At 34.1% G+C, this 21,326-nt stretch overlaps 2 protein-coding genes and 1 long non-coding RNA gene across 5 annotated transcripts; all 3 read left to right on the top strand.

Moving 5' to 3' along the window:
- The first annotated feature begins 775 nt into the window (after positions 1 to 775).
- Positions 776 to 2,664, top strand: LOC123707537 (60S ribosomal protein L17). Its single transcript, XM_045657651.1, has 4 exons — positions 776 to 847; positions 1,043 to 1,131; positions 1,211 to 1,483; positions 2,422 to 2,664. Exons 2-4 carry the CDS (start codon positions 1,051 to 1,053, stop codon positions 2,629 to 2,631), a joined length of 564 nt encoding a protein of 187 aa, XP_045513607.1. The 5' UTR covers positions 776 to 847; positions 1,043 to 1,050; the 3' UTR covers positions 2,632 to 2,664.
- Positions 2,665 to 3,259: 595 nt separating this feature from the next.
- LOC123707404 lies at positions 3,260 to 11,483 on the top strand. Of its 3 annotated transcripts, none has more exons than XM_045657415.1 (6): positions 3,260 to 3,704; positions 3,931 to 4,023; positions 4,256 to 4,513; positions 5,305 to 5,425; positions 9,446 to 9,785; positions 10,132 to 10,207. In XM_045657415.1, exons 2-5 carry the CDS (start codon positions 4,009 to 4,011, stop codon positions 9,748 to 9,750), a joined length of 699 nt encoding a protein of 232 aa, XP_045513371.1. In that variant the 5' UTR covers positions 3,260 to 3,704; positions 3,931 to 4,008; the 3' UTR covers positions 9,751 to 9,785; positions 10,132 to 10,207. The 3 variants fall into 3 exon arrangements, with proteins under 3 accessions (XP_045513371.1, XP_045513372.1, XP_045513373.1); XM_045657416.1 differs by having other exon boundaries at positions 3,261 to 3,390; XM_045657417.1 differs by lacking the exon at positions 9,446 to 9,785 and adding an exon at positions 10,941 to 11,483 and having other exon boundaries at positions 3,280 to 3,704; positions 10,132 to 10,203.
- Positions 11,484 to 13,642: 2,159 nt separating this feature from the next.
- LOC123706641 lies at positions 13,643 to 20,334 on the top strand. Its single transcript, XR_006753416.1, has 3 exons — positions 13,643 to 13,732; positions 20,071 to 20,169; positions 20,269 to 20,334. It is a non-coding gene; the product is annotated as an uncharacterized LOC123706641 (long non-coding RNA).
- Positions 20,335 to 21,326: the final 992 nt, after the last annotated feature.

Here is a 21,326-nt window from a genome sequence, read left to right as displayed (position 1 = left end):
GTGCTTCAGACGCGATTCATAAGAATCGCGGCCGGTGCGCCCATCTACGTGAGAAACGTCGATCTCCACCACGACCTGGAGCTCCCTACCATAGCGCAATGGATGAAGTTGGCGTCCACACGCCATTTCGACAAGGCTAAGCACCATCCCAATCCGCTGGTGCGTAAAAGCATCAATTACTACCCCTTCCCAACGAAAAAGTCTCGTAGGAGGCCTCGACATACACTAACGGATCCGGACGATCCAATTACCGTAGCTAACAATAAATTAAAAGCCGACCGCGCGGCCAATAATAATAAAAATAGCCAAATACAAATTAGGGTAAAAAACCGTCTTCACCGGGGAAGGCGAGGACATTTACTTCGCTCACTCCAGTGAGCATCCGTCCTGCCCTTCAGGCGATTGACCACCCCGCGACGGCCCAAGCCGAGGTTCGAGTCTCACAGGAGACGCCCTTGCGCTAGCCGCGGGATAAAACGCCTTTCTGGCCGAGCTACACTCGCCAAAACAGCCCGAGCTGAGCTGTAAAGGCCCTTAAGGCCAACAGCGAGATCCCATTCTAAAACAAAAAACAATCATGTTTACCGTTCAATCACTGGTAAGAAGTTTGAATTCATTTTATTGTGACCTTTCTATTTCAACTAGAGTCTAGATGAAAGAATTAGAAATACACTTGCACACTAAGCAAGAAAAAAGAAAAAAAGAAATGGAAACCTCAATTTTACCTCCGAATACAGAATAAAATTGTCAGCTGTCATATGTCATCTGTCAATTGCTATTTTCATATCTGACGTTCGACCCTTTTGTGAATCGTCTGTCTTTTTCTGCTCCAAAAGTCTTTTGAGAGGTTGGTTTCGTGTTTTCAATCTTAATGAATCCAAATAAGTATAAAATTTTAAATTTATTCGAATCGTAATATCATTTGAAACGGTGGAATTAAGTGATTTGTGTATATATTTTGGCGAATTTGTGAAAAGTAACACATAAACAAATATAACCTAAAAGTGTAACACTTGTGATTCACAGCCGCTCTATTTTTCAGTAACAAAAATGGGTCGTTATTCTCGGGAGCCTGACAATGCTGCAAAATCATGCAAAGCGCGTGGATCAAATCTCCGTGTGCACTTCAAGGTAAATGTTACTATTGTTTACGTCCTACGGCGAATGCCTAACATAGAAATTTTCATTAATCTTATAATTTAAATTTCAGAACACATATGAAACAGCTATGGCAATTAGGAAGTTGCCTCTTCGTCGTGCTGTCCGCTATCTTAAGAATGTGACGGAAAAGAAGGAATGCATTCCATTCCGCAGATTTAATGGTGGTGTAGGAAGGTGCGCGCAAGCTAAACAGTTTGGAACCACACAGGGTCGGTGGCCAAAAAAATCTGCCGAATTCCTCCTTCAACTATTGAGAAATGCTGAGTCAAATGCAGACTACAAGGGGTTGGATGTTGACAGGCTTGTCATTGATCACATTCAGGTATATTTTTATTTACCAACTTCAATGATATGTAATCAATTAATAAATCATAACTGTACTAAAGTAAATATAATAAATCCTATTACATATAGGATTATATGTAATAGGATTATATAGGTGTTTAATTTAGTTTAAATATGGACTTATTTATTTTATTCATAATGGATCAATGACCTTAGCTTAGCTGTACACAATGCTACTGCTTAATTATTATTGCTTTTCAACATATTGTTATACTTTTGAATGATATTAATACCAATGTAAATATAGAAAATTATGAAATATCTATTAAGAAAATTATTGTAATGGACAGTTAATTGAGTGATAGGCACTTGTTAGATTTTGCCTTTTTTGCTTGACAGTGTACGCTCACATGTGTACATTGTTTTCAAAAGGCAGAAAGTATTTTGTAGAAATTAGTACATAGAGAATAACATATATTGTTTTCTCTAACTTTATTCCACAGACATAAGACTTACCATTCTATCTTTTTTTCATTAAATTAAGAACTAGTAGTACTCTATAAAAACATGTCACTACTAATATTCAAGCTTGCAAATATGAATTGTTGATATATCCTAATTTTTTGATAACTCTTAATACTATACATACATTCTGTGAAATCAAGTTTTTGTACAGTGTTTTTAATATAAGTTTTGATATTGTTATAATTGAGGAATTCCGAACTAAATAAATATTAAAAGAAAGAGATCTTTACCTATACTTGTGAGATTATTTTAAGAATTTTGTTTGGGAATAGATAATTACATTACTTATATTTTTTATAGAAACTAGGAGAATGTTTTACTAATAAATTTAATTTAATAGTATATATTAATTAATTAATAAACATTTTAATAAAATGTATTAGTTGGTGTCAATTTTATGCTCACTTTATTACTTTTTAATTAGATTTTTATAAATTAAATATTTTTTAGGTTAACCGAGCTCCATGCCTCCGCAGACGTACCTACCGTGCTCATGGTCGTATTAACCCCTACATGTCATCTCCATGCCATATTGAGGTGTGCTTGAGTGAACGCGAGGACGCCGTGGCCCGTGCTGCTCCCACAGACGATGCACCTGCAAAGAAGAAACTCTCCAAAAAGAAGCTTGCCCGTCAAAAGGAAAAGATGATGAGGGAGTAGAAGTTTAAGGGTTAATAAATGACTAAAAGACTACTCGTTTTTTTTTTCACTTTTTTATTAGTTCTTTATTATTAATTGCTTTTAAGAATGCTGAAGAAAAATTTTATAAGTAGACATGTGTAGAAGTGTGTTGCCTTAGCAGGGTTGTAAAATTTTAAAACCAAATATTGTATTGATATAAGAGTACTGAAATATCGAGTCGACTTAAAAATATCTACTCTTGTTGGAAAATGCACCGTATGACAGGTGTCTAGTAAATCTTGAAATTCCTTAAGAACATTAATTATAATTGTATGTTTATATGAAATGGATAAAGTTAATAAATTATTTAGTTAGATCTGTGCTATTAGTTATAGACTTAATGTATATGAGTGTTTTTTACGATTGTATAACTGAAATAATATAATTATATGTACATAGAAAACGATATATACATCGAATTTACTTGCTTTTGGCCATCACAGATTGCCTATTCATAAAAAACTGTTACAAATAACAAAGATCGTTACTAACAATAGAACCTAATATTGAACTTATTCGTTCAATTAATTTTCAAACTTGTGCGTGTTTTAATTTTTCTAGTTCGTAACTAATCTTCCTTAAAATGTGTTTATTCTATGAAGTATCTTGTCAAGTGTTGTCAAATTTCCAAGTTCTAAATTGACAGTTCACTAATCAAACGATCCGTTAGTAGTAAAGCCTCTTCTTGTGAGAAGTGAACGTCTAACAATTCGTATCCGTTATATGTCGCCACTGTTGGTAAATCAATTTTGTCATGGCGCTACTGTTTTTACTTGATACGTCCCGTTAAACGTGGTCTACTAAACGAGGCGTTTTTAAGATCAGATTAAGTGTCATGTTACAAAGTAAAATGGACGGAATGAATGAACCAGATGACGTTTTTGTGTTTTTTACTAACCATTCTTGATTTTTTCAAAACTTGTAAATCCTTTTACAATATGATTATATTATTATATTGCAAAAGAACCATTTTTAGGTTTATAGTCTTTAGTAGCATTAGTTATATTTTATAATAACTCATATACTTATTCAACGCATATTTCATTAAAAAGGTACCAGGTTTTTAAATGTAACAATAATATTACTTTGGTAGATTTAATCTGTGTTGAGTGTTGTAAAACGTACTGCTTGCCATATGTGTTTTTGGTGATAAAGCTAATAGCGCTAGTGGTGGACATTATAACTACGTTTGAATTATTGGCGGGCTAATCAGTACAAAAACTTTAGATCTAAAACCTACACAAATACGTCGTTAATATGATTTAATAATGTTTTCAGTGATGACCCTAATCTATAGTTGATATTAAATTTACTAAGTAACTGCAAACTTCAAATTGAAGGAATCAAGATACAAATATGGAATTTGAATTGGTCAGTTGTTCTTTTTATCTTTCTATGTTAACTATCAGTGAACAAGTTACTTTATATGTGTTTAATTATTTTCATTGCAGATATTCTACTACAATCATGATTGTATTAGGTGTGAAAATGTTATTATGTTCTATAATCATTTATTTCAATTTAACTAAGAACATTTGAATATGCTTGAGAATCAATAAAATAAGTATATTATGTGTGTTAAAAATAATGATTTGTATTTCAGAAACACAAGAAAGCAATGTCAAAAGAAGAAGTCAACATGTTATTGGATCTAATTGAAAGTAAACCAATTATAACAATAAAACAAACTGATGCAACAACAAATAAAAGTAAGGAGGAAGCCTGGTCAATGTTAACAGCTTTTTTTAACTCGAGAAATGGTGGAATGCCTAGAAGTAAAGAGCAATTAAAAGCAAAATGGGATAATTTAAAGAAAGCTGCTCGGAAAAGAGACCAAGATATTAAGATGAATAATGAAAAGGTATGAGATGGTGTAGTAGTTATAACTGTATATAAAACCATTTCTAATGAAACTTTCCTCACATTGCCTGATGAAAATAAGCAATATTTTTAGGGTAACACAATATTGAATAAAGTCTGTTTTCTGTGGTTATATTGCATTTTAGTTAAGTTTTTGAATACTTTAGGTAAATTTTTATTAGCTTGTTGTTATTCTTATGATTTTTTTATGGTTGTGTGTTTATTTTTAAAAGTTTTACTATTAACTCAGTAGTTGTTTTAAGAACTCCAGTTAAGAGATTATATTTAATTCTTTTTGTAAATAAATAATTAATTAAAATAAACATTAATAAAGCAATTTTGCTTGAACAAGAAATGAATATAACTGATAGGAACAGCATAACTGATTTATTGGTTTATGTATTTTTTTGCACTTATAAACTTCACTCTAAACTTAAATTTACTGTCAGCTCTCATATCAAGTGTGTGAACAGACATGAAGAAGTGGCAAGCAACTCTCCACCACTGTATTTATTTAACTATTTTATTTTACAAGCTTGGCTATACTTCTAGGATTACATAATACTGTATGCTAGAATAATTATATTGTAATAAACTTTTTAAAGGCTATTGAACACTTTTTAAATGTGTGACCTGTGATTGACATACTCTACACATTTGTTTATACTTTGCTATATTAATTTTAGATTTAAAATATGAATCAACGAAACATATACTATCCAAGATGGATAGTTCTCTTACAATTTAACTATATGTATTCGGTTACTTAAGTCAAAAACCTTTTTATTCCAGACTGATGGCAGTAGACCAATCTTTATTCCACCGGATGAAGTTTTAGATAAGGTGATGCATCTCCTTAAAGCAGGCCGGAATGCCGGTGACGGTAGCATGAATGTAGCTGAAGACTCGGAAGGTGAGTTTTGAGGTCGTATGGGTTAAAGCTTGATGTCTGGTGTAGATGGAAACTAGATTTATAATTTGTTGTAAAGACCAGACTAATTGCCTATATATATATATTTGGTCGAAATGGATTGACTGTAAAATTTACTTTTAAGTTCATTTGTAAGTAGGTTCTCATTAGTTGTTTGTCTCGAAGGGCCCATACATAATTTTCTATCTATGGTCATATGCAGCAACTGTCACACTGAAGATGATGTAGAAGTCAGAAGACAACATTGCCACGCAATCGACTAACTTGGCAGCAATTACAATATCTTCACGCATACCGAAATTTTGGACTGAGATGCCAAGACTATGGTTTGCGCAGCTGGAAAGTATTTTGGCTCCACAAAAACAAGGAGACGAGGCAAAATTTAATCTGGTGGTGGCTAAAGTTGGACGTGAGGTACTACAACAAGTCAGCGATTTATTGTTGCAACCTCCTGAAAGTAACAAATACCAGGCATTAAAAGAACGTTTATTACAAGTTTACGAAGAAAGCGCTGAACGGCAGTTTCAAAAATTAGTCAGTGAGATGGAGCTCGGGACTCAAAAACCATCTCAACTGCTCCGACGAATGAAAGAATTCAGCAGGAGCAGAACCTCCGAAACCTATGGATTTCAAGGTTGCCGACGGCTGTGCGGACTGTTCTCACGGTTAGCCATGACCAAAATCTAGAGAATTTGGCCAGGATTGCGGATAAAATAATGGAGAATATAGCTGTCGGCGAGGTAGCAGCGGTAAGTTCCAGCACCGGTGGTAGCGAGTCTATGATAGAGATTATGTCACAAATGCGGAAATTAAATTTAGAAGTGGCGTCACTGCGAGAAGAAGTACAAGGACATCGACGCATTTGGCATTATAAGTACAGGAAATGGGCGAGGAAGTGCGAACAGCCTTGTGCTTGGAAACAACATGAGAAAAATCATTCGGAAAACTAAGACAGGTACAGTCTGTAAAGGCGGCAGACGTGGTACCGGGTAAAAACCACCGCCTCAGCGTTTACGACAAGGACAGTGGACTTCAATTTTTAGTGGACACAGGTGCCAACGTGTCTGTTATTCCAGCCACTCGTAAACAGAAACAACAAAGTGAGTGTTTAGATTTTAGATTATATGCGGCGAACAATAGTGAAATAAAAACGTATGGTGTAAATCTAGAGTTTAAATCTCAGACTACGGCGTCCATATCGCTGGACATTTATTATTGCGGACGTTAACCAAGCGATATTAGGTGCGGATTTTATAGAGCACAATCTACCAATATAGGTTATTGGTAGATTTAGCAGCTAAGAAACTTATTGATAAGGAGACAAATTTATTGACATTTGGTAGAATCGTCAATTGCGATGAATTATCAGTTAGCACGATAGGTTATGACCATCCTTTTCTTGACTTATTATCGGAATTTCCTGAAATTACTAAGCCGGTAAATTTCAAGAATTTGGATCGTGATAAGGATAATGATGTTTACCACCATATTGAGACGACGGGTAAGCCGGTGTTTGCACGCGCCCGTCCTTTACCACCGGATCGTTATCATAAGGTAAGACAAGAATTTAGTAGCATGCAAGAAATGGGGATATGCAGACCGTCAAAGAGTGAGTGGGCCAGTCCATTACACGTAGTTGAAAAAAAGAATGGGGACATTCGGCCGGTTGGAGACTATAGAAGATTGAACACTATTACCAAACCGGATCGTTACCCCGTTCCAAGGCTCCACGACTTCACGTATAACTTAGCAGGTAAGAAAGTTTTTTCAAAGATTGATATTAATAAGGCATACCATTATGTGAAGATAGCACCAGAGGACATAGAAAAGACTGCAGTAATCACAAATTTTGGTTTATGGGAATTTCCACGTTTAAATTTTGGCCTTAAAAATGCAAGCCAGACATTCCAGAGATTCATAAACAATGACGTATTAAAAGGTTTAGATTTTTTTATTTAATTTTAATGATGACATAATTATTGCTAGTGACGATATGGAACAACACAAAATGCATTTAAGAACAATATTTGAAAGGTTAAATGATTTTGGCATAACCATAAATTTAAATAAATGCGAGTTTGGAAAGTCTAATGTGGAATTTTTAGGCTATAATGTTTCAACTGACGGAATTCGACCGCTTGATAACAAAGTTAAGGCGATAGTAGAATTTCCTCGGCCTGAAACAGTAGATCAGTTAAGGCGATTTTTAGGAATGATTAATTTCTATAGAGCTAGTGTACCTAAGGCGTCTGAAGATCAGTCGATATTAAATGAATATTTAAAGAATAGTAAGAAAAAAGACAAGACCGAAATAGTTTGGACAGAAAAATCAATATCAGCTTTTGAGAAATGCAAATTAGGACTTAAAAACGCAGTAATGATTTCACACCCCGTGCCTAATGTTCCTTTATCCTTGATGACCGATGCGTCACAGAGTTGTGCCGGGGGAGTCCTTCAACAATGGGTTAATAAAACTTGGTTGCCTTTAGGTTACTTTTCAAAAAAGTTCACAAATGCCCAGCAGAAATATTCCACGTATGATAGGGAATTAACAGCTATTTTTATGGCTATAAAGCATTTTAGATATATGTTTGAAGGGAGAGAATTAACTGTATTTACAGATCATAAACCCCTAACTTATGCATTGAACAAATTAGAGAGTAAAAATGACACACCCAGATGGACAAGACAATTATTATTTATTAGTGAATTTACAACGAACATTCAATACATAAAAGCGGACAGTAATATTGTCGCGGACGCGTTCTCCAGAGTTGAAACTATACACTGCCCGACGGCGATAGATTACGAGGAATTAGCGGACAGCCAGGTATGCGATGCTGAGCTAGCAAAGTTGTTGAGTGAAAAGAATGACAATATTTATTTTTTATTCAAAGGAAATTACAGCGGACATTGTAGGCAAAGTGTTCTATGACACCTGGATAGCCCGTTTTGGCGTGCCTGATCGTCTAACAAGCGATCAAGGACGTCAATTCGAGAGCAATCTATTTAGTGAGCTTTTAAAAGTATTAGGAGTAAAAAAAATTCGTAGTAGCCCTTACAGACCACCGGCCAACGGGATAGTCGAGAGATGGCATCGGAGTATGAAACAAGCCTTAACAGCTCGGCTTATTGAGAATACTTGTTGGTTTAAAGAATTGCCCACTGTGTTGTTAGGTTTGCGCTCGGTAGGGAGAAGCGACAACGGCACAAGTCCGGCCGAATATTTATATGGGCAAACACTCCGATTACCTGGAGACTTTTACAATGTCTCGGATAATCGAAGTGCTGGTGAGTATGAATTTGTGAACCAATAAAGAAATAGTATAGACAATCTCAAGCCAGTATCGAGTTCTATGCGAGACTCGCGTACCATTTTTGTACATAGCGAGTTAGGTAAGTGTAAACATGTTTTTATACGGAACACGCGGTACGAAGGCCGTTAACGACACCGTACGATGGTCCTTATCGTGTAGTAGCAAGAAAAGGTAAAGTATACTCTGTCCAATTACCTAATAGAATTATAAATATATCAATAGACAGGTTGAAGCCAGCCTTTTTGTTATATGATTCAAGCCATGACGATTGTACCGAACTGAAAAAGAATTGTATATCTATTGATAACAAATTAACTGTTAGCGATAAATGTACACATGACACTACATCCGGAAATGGTAAAATAACCAAGAGTGGCAGAAGGGTAACATTACCAGTAAGATTTAATTGTTAAAAGTATTTTATTAGATATTATAGGTATTATTCGTTTATTGTATTTAAAATTTATTGGACTTACAGTTTTTTTTAAGTAAGTAAGCAAATTCATTACCTACAATTTATGTCAAAGTAAATGCATAGTGATAGGTATTTGGATTGCGAAATGTAAAATTGAGTTTCAATTAGTTTAAATATTAGCCTAGTTATTTTAGCAAACAAGCACCTAGTTACGAGGTAACGTTGTGGTAAGCACATTTAACTAAGAATTTAATGTACAATATATTTCAGTTTGGCTTATAATATTCACGGAAACAGTTTACTTATTTATAATATTTAAAATGGGAAAATCATACAGTAAAGATGAAGTTATAATTGCTCAAAGTGGAGCAGTGCAACAGTCAATGGATTACCAAACTACAACAATGTTGATAATAACCGTTCTATTGGGCGTCATAATTGTTTTTGCAATCATAGTATACTGCAGACATCAAATAAACAAGTGGTTCGAAAAGAAATTATCAAGAATGGCAACGCAGCAAACCGTTGTTATGCGCTCCCAGCCAGTAACGACGCCTACTGCAAGCTACGCGTAATTAAACCCTCTGTGCTTATCGCAATGTAACTGCAGGTGTGTTAGGTATAGTTTATAGTGTTTTGAATAAGTTTTGTTTTATAAAATTTTTTTGTGAATGTAAAAATTTGGGGGGTGTAGTGTAGGGACACGTGTAAGCATGAATGTGTCGAGTATTTGATGTATGATAGAGAAGTATGAACTAGCGATCAGTAGTTACTGCGCACTGCGATCGCGTGTGGACGTGGATTAGTATTGGGGAAAATATAAACTACAGTATTGAGTACCGAAGTCCTTTTATTAATCTGCGTATCCACAAGTAATTCCCATCCACAGTTAGGATAACGTATTATAAAACACAGTTACGTTACAATGATTTATATTATGGTTCAACATTTTTCAGGTGCTCCAGAAAATAGTATGGACAATAGTACAAGCAGTATAATACCAAATATAATATGGGGACCAAAAAAAGGTAAAAATTTGACTAGATTAGAGATGACTTTCTTCTAGTGTATATAGAAACTAAATTATTCGACATGACCTTTTCATACAAATTTAGTAAAGTAATTACTGTCGAGCTATATTGACGAAACTGTGTTGTCAACAAACCAAAAAGGCTATCTGTCACTTTTGCTTGTGACCCGTCGTTTGGGAGCGTCTTCCGAGTGGCCCATAAGCCGTTTTTGGGTGATCGGTTATTTTTTCTATTTTTCTCTGCGCACCATCGTAGGGGTACCACATCCTACTTCGGTCTGCGGGTCCATCGGAACTAGTCGGTTGGCGTTGGATTATCTGTATTACCGACCACTTTCCCATCCGCCACTCGGAAGACGCTCCCTAACTAATGAGAGGATCGGGCGATAAAGGAGGCTTACTTAAGCTGGCTTAAGTACCGGTGGATCGACAGAGTGAAAGAGGATCTTATGCTCAAAGCCAGCAATTGGCGGGAGATGGCACAGGACAGGGAACGCTGGGAGATTCCCATTTTGGTGGCCAAGACACTTTTTGGGTCGCAGAGCCAGCGGTGTGAGCGAAATAATTTGTCATCGTGCTTCCCACATCGGTTCTCTTTCTGCATAGATTAGTTGGCCTTACAATTTAACGTTTCTTTCCATACAACTATTTTCTTTAACACCAAATTTGCAGCTTTTTCATCGTCGTATACGTACATAGTAGATAATGTATTGAATTATTTTCTTAACTTTTTAGCTAAGAAAAAGAAACACAACAGTTCTGTGGATTACGTCAGACAGGCGCGAGATTTAGCAATAAAAAAATACTATGAGAAGAAAGTAGAAAAAGTTAATTTAGAAATAAAAATACTGATGTTGGAATATGAGAAAAAAAAGAATGAAATAAAACCAGAGACAACGAATGAGTGAAGATCGAATAAATGTACGAATGAATGTAACCTCTTATTCGTAGCTCAGTCTGTCAACCTATTAAAACTTTGGCGGACACAAAAATGGGATACACTGTCTACCTAGTACGATGCCCCATGCCCCATCAAGGGATTACAAATTCACTCTCCGATCTCTAAGGTCTATTTGTATGTGCTTTCTTCACAGTATTACAAATAAATTGAATATTTTTTGGACATGAGATAAAATTAATTTATGAAATATAAAAAAATCTATGACATTTTAAAGAATTTGATTTATACAAAAAATCATTTAGTTAGCAGTTCAGTTGCTTAGCATAAAAACTTCATTAATATATAATATTATTAGTAACGAGAATTTTTATTTACATTTTGTATCTTGTAGATAATGTACCATAATGGATGTAGATATTATAAATATGTAAATAGTTATGCCGTAAGAATAAAGATATTTTTATATTTTTTATTGTTTGATTTTTAGACAATTTATATGCGTTTGTTTTGGAGTTTATAGAAAGCATTATCTGGAACGATTCCCATTTTAAAATTTTATCATCTTTGAGGTAGAAAGGTTAAATTTTTAATTGAAATAGGCACATATAGTGCTTTGTGATGCAATAACTAGTTTGAAATATACGCTATAACCTGTATTATTATAGTGTGTGGACATGATATTTACAAAATATTTTATTACGAATGCCATATGTATGTTTGAACCTAGGTTATTGCACGCCAGGCTAGGGCTATTCCTAGGCTCTATAGCCTGATGATTGTATAGTTAAAAAACAGTTCCCAGTCATTTGTTTCAGCCAGTCGTTTCCCATTAAACTCGAACTTTTTTTCAAAAAACTACTATTGAGTACATTTAACAACTGACACTAACGCATAAATGCTTTATCTTACCGTATATTGAATCATACATAATCATTGAACATTATAAGTAATTATCAAAAGTCTAAGAAAGATAACTTTTATAGATAAATAAACTTCCATGAATGAACTCGCAAGAATTTAAATATGCACTGCCATTGTGCAGAAGAGTTGCACTCTTGCAGCACACAAGAGGCAGCACAATGAGTTTCAATTATTCATACAATTAATTTAAAATTAAAGACATTGTGACAATTCGTGAAACTTTGCTAAGATTCGCGCATGTTCTTTGTTAGCAGGAGAAATCTGTGTAAGACTTGTGTCTATGACTCAATGAATGAACATAATTCTTTAAGAATTTTAGCTGAATCTGATTTATTCAGTCAGTATTATAAAATGTATTTTGTATACGTGCACGACGTTCACAAGTAAGTTTATGTATATAATTTTCTAAATAATAGTTTTGCTCGGCGAGCCTTTCTGCATTTCTACACGCTTCTATTCGTTTCCTCTTTTCCAACGATATTTGGCTCCGCAAAGAGTTGTTCTCCTTTTGTAGAGACTTAATTCGACTTTCGTAATTCATTTTATGCCTTCACCAATTTCCCATTTAAGTTCTTGGATATGTTGTTTTAGTACGATATTTTTTTCTGATAGCTCAATGGCTCTTGTCATTTCTTGGTGCTTTTTTTCGGTGGCTTCTAGGAGCTGTGCTCGTAGCTTGCAATTTTCATCGAGCAGTTTGCCTAAATTTGATTTTAAGTAGGCATTTCCCTTGTCTTTGGTAAATTTAGATTTTTGCAATTTCATCATCAAAATGTCATCACTTGGAGAATTTTACTATATTAAACTGGTATAATTTATTAAGATTGGATATTTAATTGTGGGTTTGACATTGTCAAAATAATTTCTTATGTCGGTAATACTCTTTAGTCATTTTTATTTATTTATTATAAACCAAATTAACATAGATATCTTGAAAAGTTTATGTCATTTTTGTATATATATATTAGTCAGTACAAACTTAATAATAAACCTAAATACATTTTTAACCAACTAAAAACCTGAAAGAGGAGGTTATTAGGTAACGTACGTATTTGTAATGAATTCAATTTCATTACCGTTACCGTGGCTTATTGACTAACACGCATGTTAAAACCCGGAACTGGGTCCTTCAAGAAAATAGTGTACCAATTCTTAAAAGGCTGGCAACGCATGTGCGAGCCTTCTGGCAATGTGTGCATGGGCGGCGGTATCACTTAACATCAAGTGAGCCACATGCCCGTTACATTAAAAAAACTGGATTTGCTTGGATTATTTTAGGTCGAGTAAAAGGCTGATCTTTTACTACCTAACTGAAAGAAACACGTGTTACCTACCTACCTCATCTATTACGGAAAGTATGTACATTAAAAAAAAACTTTTATGCTTTATTCCATACCTGCTGTAAAGTTTTGCATGTAGAGAACGCAAAGAATTTTGATAATTAAATTTAAATATAGCTTATTAATCTACCATTACAGATAATAATTTCAAGAGACTCCGTGTACGGTAGGTAGTTTACAAAGCGACTGTACTAGGAAATTATTAAGATTTAAGTATCAAGAGGGCATAGGTCTGTACTCTGCAGTTGTATTTCAAATTGTACGAATGGCGCACGCGTTTTTAGTTATTTTGTGCATAGCCACGCTACTTATCAATGTTCTCAGTGACCCTGCTTTAGCGCCATCTAGGAAAATGGAGGCTAAAGGTTAGTTTAAAAATATTTATCAAATTTATTGAGTTTAATAAATAAGTTGGTTTTAAGTTTAAGTTTAAAATCATTAGTTGAACGCGTTTAAATCGGTTAAAGTATCTGCTTTAACAGTTTTATATTTAAAATATATTACAATTACGATGTATCTCAGGTAAAGCCGTATTGTTTACTCATTGCATTGTATGTCATACACACACATCAAATATCGATGTAAAAATTATTGTACAAAACAATAATAAATAACAATGTAAGATGCACAATCTTGATATAACATATTGAAATCAAAAGTACGAAGTAACAAGATTAAATTATTTAAGTACCTACTATAAATACTATCGTATAGTCGACAAAAAGTAATTGTTCAGTGACAGCCGATTCGTTGCGGCATCTTTGATCGGATCAGCTGACCTATAAACCTAATGCACTTATGCTAAGTGACGACTGGATCTCACCCTATTTATTCAACGCAATTGATTGTTTGCCGTTATTTTGATTAATGCCGTTATACCTTTTAAATTAATAATATGTTTGAGTCTTAAAGGTTGTATCAATCAAGTATTCCGGGGCTAATCCCGGAATTGACACAACTACAAAAAATTGATGATCGTCGATTCAGACTATATGTTTTTTTTAAAGATATATTGATTCTGTCACAAACGCCTTTTCTTCTACCCAAAATTCACCACTCTGTATATATATAATATAGATGATGTACGAACCAAGACTGTTCATTTTGCTCACTCAGGTTTTCTTAGTTTTATAAGCGTGGCGATTACACGTCGGAGTTACGCCCCGAGAGTATAGCCAAACGTAGGCACTCATCTCGACTCGACATTGCATTCATTCGTTACATAGCAATTAACATTTGATTATTTCGCTTATATTCTATTGTTGTACGCGAGTGGTTAAAATAGAGTAAAACTAAAATTGTCTATTATTTAAATCAGTATAGTAGTATGGAGTATTAATAAGCCTAATTATACCCTAAGGTACTCTTATCATATAAAGAAATAAGGTTGTTATGACTCTATAAAGGAGTGACATCAAGTTAATAAAAATTCTTTTTTTTAGTAATGAGAAATAAAGTTCTTTCAACAACACAAATGCTTCCAATCAGTCTTATTACCACTTCATTGTATTAACCTCCAGACAGAAAATAAAGAAAATATATAAAATATTGCTATTGAGGGTTGAGTAGGATCTAAAGTTCGGAGAAGGTTCGAAGTTATTGTTAAATTAGTAAGGACATATAAATTTCCCAGCAAATTGAAACAAAACAAATAAAAAGACAATAATAGGGATATTGTCCTGTTATTTATATGTTCTGTTTCTTTGAGATGTGTACTACGATTGACCAGCCAGCAGTAACTGTTTCAAAAGACTTTGTACCTGTATGATGATCTGTATATAACCTATATATATATATATATATATATATATATATATATATATATATATATATATATATATATATATAGGTTATATATTTTATTTATTTTTTTATTGATATATATATATATATATATATATATATATATCAATAAAAATAAATAAACCATAAACATAAACGAAAACAGGGCTTTACCCATGAGGCATATCCACGGGCAACATCTTCTACAACTTCTAACATTTAGCAATAACTAAATACTAACAACTTAACGACATGGAAATTAAGGATATAGAAAAAAAGGCTTTATTTTTGATATATATGTTTGATTATGCTTCGACAACATGTGTATAGTCTAATTACTGAAACGGGATATAATTCTTAGTTGGATAAATGTTTTTAATTTTCTTTATATATATAAGTTTATAGCTTATAAGCTTGATAACCACATTATTCAACAAGATATTGGAAAAGCAAGAAATTCCCAAAATTTGGGGTGAATCCCATATAGTTCTGTTGTATAAAAAAGGTGACCCTTCAGACATTGGCAATTACCACCCTATCAGTCTTCTACCAAATTTGTACAAACTGTTCGCAATATGTCTAGAAATTTTTTTTGCTATATTTATAGAAAAGTACAAACCTTTAGAGTAAGCTGGATTTCTAGCAGGATATTCAATGACTGATCATATACATACGGTAGATCTTATAGTAGAAAAGCATCAAGAGTTTAACCAGCCCCTATATCTAGCATTCATCGATTATACTAAAGCATTTGACTGTATCTCACATGAAAGTATTTGGCAGGCGCTTTCATATCAAGGCATACCAGCCATATACATCAACATTATTAAAGACATATATAAGAAGAGTACCAGTAAAGTAAAATTAGACAGACTTGGACCAAAATTTCGTATCAGAAGAGGAGTGAAACAAGGAGATCTTTTATCACCCAAGATATTCATAGCCATCCTTCAAAATATTATGAAAGAACTGCGATGGGAAAGGAAAGGAATACAAATAGACTCGAGATATTTGAGCAACCTACGTTTTGCAGACGATATAGTTTTGTTTTCAGGAACGCCAAATCAATTACAAGAAAAGATAGAAGACCTAAATATTGCCAGCAAAAAAATAGGACTACAAATAAATACTTCGAAAACAAAAGTTGAAACAAATAACAACATTTACCCGATTATGCTTAACGGAATAGACATCGAGTATGTAGACAGCTATACTTATCTTGGTAAACAAGTTTCATTTAAGAAACAAAGACATGACAAAGAACTGGAGCGCCGCGTCACCACAACTTGGAAGAAGTTTTGGAGCTTAAAAGAAATCCTCAAAGGTAAGCTCCCAATTAAGTTAAAGAAAAAGGAAGTGGATTCTTGCCTGCTGCCTTGCCTTACATATGGAGCACAAACTTGGATTTTCAAAAACAAAACAAAAGCCAAAATACGTTCTTGCCAACGTGCGATAGAAAAGAGTATTCTCGGAATTAAACATAGAAGTGAAAATATTCGCAGAAAAACCAATATTATTGATGCTGAGCAATATGCCCTTAAACTTAAATGGAGATGGGCAGGCCACGTAGCCCGTTGTACAGATGACAGATGGTCTAGAAAAGTAACAGAATGGACGGGTCCGAAAGGAAACAGGAAGAAAGGACGAGATCGAGAGGGTAGCTGGCAGAAATTGGATGACGATGGCAAAAAATAAAGTAGCGTGGAAAAAGTTGGAGGAGGCCTTCTCCCGGACAGGGGCCGCATCTTAGTAAAACTATAATTTTTCTTTTTATTTCAATCAAATGTATGTCAAAGATATGGAATAAAGGCTTATTATTATTATTATTATATATATAAGTATATATATATAAGTGATACCACCGCCCATGGACAATGCTAGAGAGCTCGTGAGTGCGTTGTCGGCTTTTAATTATTTTTGATATTTTACGATATAACTTTTTACATTCTCAGACCCTAAGGCGCGTTTCTAAACATACATATATTGCAATATTAATATAATAAGAAAAATGAAATCAAACTTGTAATATATTATTAAAATATTTGTGTCCTATCCCCAAAAAAGAGATATGCAGGTCAGTGGTCGCTTATTACATAATACAAATCACATCGTGGCTACCGCGTCCTAAAAAGGAACTTCCTGACGCACTGCCCACCTCAAATGAACCTGTAATGTAAAATTAGGGCCAATAAAAAAAATTGTAAAAATACACTTTGAATTGTATAATATTATAATATGAGTAGCACTTAAGCAAGATAAGTGAATGTAATTCTTTGAGAAAATGAAGTATCTTTGAACCAAAGATAATTAAAGATATTAAACTAACGAATTCTGGGTACCAACTCGAAGTCTGTAGTCGCGGTGTTTCGAAAAGCAAGAAACGCTTGCAGAGATCTCAAATATACAGATTTGGCTGGTACAAACACAAATAGTTTTAAAGCAATTTTATTTACAAAAACCGGAAGGTTGTTTAAAATTAAGCTCATACGTTTTTGTTATTACAACACATAATATTACTCTGTACATGATTTTCACGTTCGATTTGTCAAACGATTTGACTGAGCCGTTTTGACCTTACTGTAATAAATAAATAAATCACTGGCATTGCAACCTTTTTTAGGTATAGGACACAGATATTTTAATCATAAATTACAAGTTTGAATTAATTGTTCTTAGTATATTAATATTGCAATATATGTATGTTTAGAAAGGCGCCTTGGTGTCTGAGAATGCAAAAAGTTATATCGTATAAGATCAAAAATAATAAAAGACTTACGCACTTGCGAGCCTTCTGGCAATATGAGTGTCCATGGGCGGCGGTATCACTTAACATCAGGTGAGCCTCCTGCTCGTTTGCCTCCTATTACATAAATAAAACACCTTTTGAGGTGCAGGCCTCAGATTTCTGGATCTGTTTCATGATCATTTGTCAATCTAGTAGGTAAGTAGGTTATCAACCTCCTGGCGTGACGCGCGCCGGCATCGTTTTGGGTCTTGGGCGAATGTTAAATGCGCACATAGACTGAAACTGCAGTGGTGCACAGCCATGGTGGTGGTGGGATCGAGCCTACTACCTCAGGGATGAGAATCGCACGCTGAAGCCACTAGGCCAATAGTGCTTTTAATTGAAATTAATAACTAACATTTTCAAAAAAAAACCCTTTGGACCGCTACATATACTCCGCGATTTTAAATCGAAGAATGGTGTATTCACAACGAATAATCGCTAAAGATTTAAGGATACCACAATGCTGATCAATGATTGTCCTAACATATCCCAATGCATGAAGTGTGCGTTCACACGCTACTTCGACAGGGGTAAACACCATCCCAGCCCGTTGGTGCGTAAAAGCATCAATTACTAGACCGACGAGAAAGGCTCGAAGGCCCTGACACTTACTAACGGATCCCGATAATCTAATCACCGTAGCAAACGACAAATTAAAAGCCGCCCGCGCGGCAAATAATAATAGCCAAAAAGGACCTAGACTGCGTACTTCGCTTACTCCAGTGATCCTGCCCTTCGGGCGATTGACTACCCCACGTCGGCCCAAGCCGAGTTGGGCCGACGTGTTCGAGTCTCACAAGAGACGCCCTTACGTTAGTTGCGGGAAACACGCCCATTAAGGCCGAGCTACGTTTGCCAAAACAGCCGGAGCAGAGCTGTAAAGGCCCTAAAGACCAACAGCGAGATTCTTTACAAAAAAAATGAATGATCGTACAACGTACCATCCTCTGTAACTAGGAAGCAGATGGGTAGATGAGGCGAGGCTATGAGGCATAAAAAGCATAGCATAAGCAGGAACTCCCTATGTATTATTCTGGTAACTACTACGAGTCAATGGCAGGTACTAAGAAATAACAATTGTGACTATTACGTTGTAGGTTTGTGCTGTTAAGTGGTTGCACACCTACGTTAAACCGGGAAGTGTCGGTGATAGAGCAATTGTCAACAAATTAATTTGTAATTCACGATTTATGTTGACAGGTGACATATTTATGGTCTATTTTGTCATATACATCGCAGGATCCCAGTTAAAATTAGAAAAAGGTAGATGATGATTTGGTGGATATCTACTTGTGTATTTTAAAAGATTTTAATTGACTTGACTGTCAGTACTGCTGTGGAAATTTATTTAATAGCAGAAGTTGAGAAAAGTGAAATATAAATAAATATTTTATTTTAGTACACCTTCCCGGTGAATCCTGACTACTAGACGTTAAGGCATGTTGTTTAATATATGTATCTCAATCTCTCTATTTATTCAATCAGACCTACTATACATAATATAAGTTGAATTTGTAATATAAAATAGAAATATATAAAAAATCGAAATGAAGATGCGTTTCAATTCGACTTCTTAAAGAAAAGAGCGTACCAATTCTTAAAAGCCCGGCAACACACTCGCGAGTCCTCTGGCATTGAGAGTGTCTATGGGCGATGGTATCACTTAACATCAGGAGAGCCTCTTCCGTTTGCCCCCTGTTCTATAAAAAATAAATCTTCATTTAAATTTGTGCATTCGATACAATATCTTTGAAATCTATTTATTCCAATTATATATTACGTGTCCGAGATCCGATATAAAATAATTTCCTCCCCGGTTATTCTTCGATGTACCTATATTGTCAGCTATACAGATGACATAATAGCAATGACATTGTGTGTCGATGACTTCCTACCTTGAACCAGGAAGCCGGCATCGGTCAATCCCTTCCTTATTGCACAACTTAACCCTATCCTATATAGTTATGGTAATTTTGGAATATTTTAATACTGTTTATTGCGTAAGGTCTTTACGGAATATGAGTTATTAACTGAGCGTTTTGATACTTTTAGTACTTTATTTGGGATGGCAATAAAAAATATTTTTTACTAAAGTTATACTGTAATTAACGGAATTATTTCCACTTGTTACAGAGCGAAAAACTCAAGAAAAACTCATAATCGTTAGAAGAGTACCAAGTGCCTATTTCTACCCTTTTAGCCTGTGGCCATTACCCAAATATCCAGCAGACGGTAAGGTTTCTTCTGGAATTTCATTAATTAGATTAAAAATAGTACAGTATATGATGTTATTATATGAGTGTATATTTATGTAACAATATCTGGTTTTAGGTAGTGAAGATTACGAGGGATATCACACGCGAAGTATAAAATACGTTCAAGTGAAGAAAAATAAAAGATAATACATTTTACAGGATTTATTTATAGGGATTTTACGTGTACTGAATAGGTTTAGTAAAGAAGTTTAAGAAAAAGGCTTTTTAATTTTACCATATTTTTATTTTGATTATAGGTACTAATAATTGATACAGAGAGTTACATAGGTCATATATTTTTGCTTTTATTTGTTAAAATTACTAAATTAAATTATTTTACAAACGCGGGAGCTTATTAAAACTAAGTAGTTCTTTGTACATCAAATATAAAGGATTTATAAATGTGGTGTGACACAAAAGAATTTTGATTAAAAGCAAGTAACTTTTAAAAAATGTAAATACTGTCATTTCTATTTGCTTTCTAAGTATTGCTATTTCATTGATATATTATATACAGTTGTTACTGTACTTTAACGAATAATAATTATTATTAATATATATATATATATATTATTCTTCTGACTTCTGAAAACATTCCAGAAATATATAAATATCTTTTACAGTGTTAGTCAGAGCCATCAATAGTAACGTACAAGAGTTACGAAGAAGTTCAGAAGTTGGTTAATAACAAGCAGATCTTCTTCGCTATTTTTAGTCTCACACTAAATTCTTTCATTCAAAATTTAAAGTCAAATTTCTGGTATCTTGATGATGGTACTCTAGTAAGTAAAGCAGATGTTGTACTTTCATATCTATCTAAGATTATAACAGATTTTAATTCAATATATATAGCATAGACCCAAACATTAAAATAAAAAAAAAATCACTGTACCTCTTTAAGGCACCGCTTTTCAAAGAAGCTTTTGAAGAATACAGTACCGAAATTTAAAGATTCTTGTCTTCTGGAAATTACTGCACACTCAGCACTGTCTGTGACAATCTTTTTATTCCCAACTGAACTTGTGGACTTTGCTTTTGCTCTCAATGGAATAATTCTGTTGTATTACGATTTGGATTATCCAAAACTAAAACTTTTTAAAACTCCTTTGGATTCTATTTTAAACGTTCGTTTTG

Source organism: Pieris brassicae, chromosome 3, assembly GCF_905147105.1.
Source record: "Pieris brassicae chromosome 3, ilPieBrab1.1, whole genome shotgun sequence".
NCBI lineage: Eukaryota > Metazoa > Arthropoda > Insecta > Lepidoptera > Pieridae > Pieris > Pieris brassicae.
This window is presented reverse-complemented; position numbering and strand designations above follow the sequence as displayed.

Bases quoted from the DNA above. Each gene is read 5' to 3' on its own strand.
- LOC123707404 (XM_045657415.1), top strand. The intron at 4,514-5,304 runs GTATGAGATGGT...TTTTTATTCCAG, and splicing joins TTAAGATGAATAATGAAAAG to ACTGATGGCAGTAGACCAAT. The intron at 5,426-9,445 runs GTGAGTTTTGAG...AATATATTTCAG, and splicing joins TGTAGCTGAAGACTCGGAAG to TTTGGCTTATAATATTCACG.
- LOC123707537 (XM_045657651.1), top strand. From the start codon at position 1,051: ATGGGTCGTTATTCTCGGGAGCCTGACAATGCTGCAAAATCATGCAAA. The intron at 1,132-1,210 runs GTAAATGTTACT...TTTAAATTTCAG, and splicing joins ATCTCCGTGTGCACTTCAAG to AACACATATGAAACAGCTAT. The intron at 1,484-2,421 runs GTATATTTTTAT...AATATTTTTTAG, and splicing joins TTGTCATTGATCACATTCAG to GTTAACCGAGCTCCATGCCT.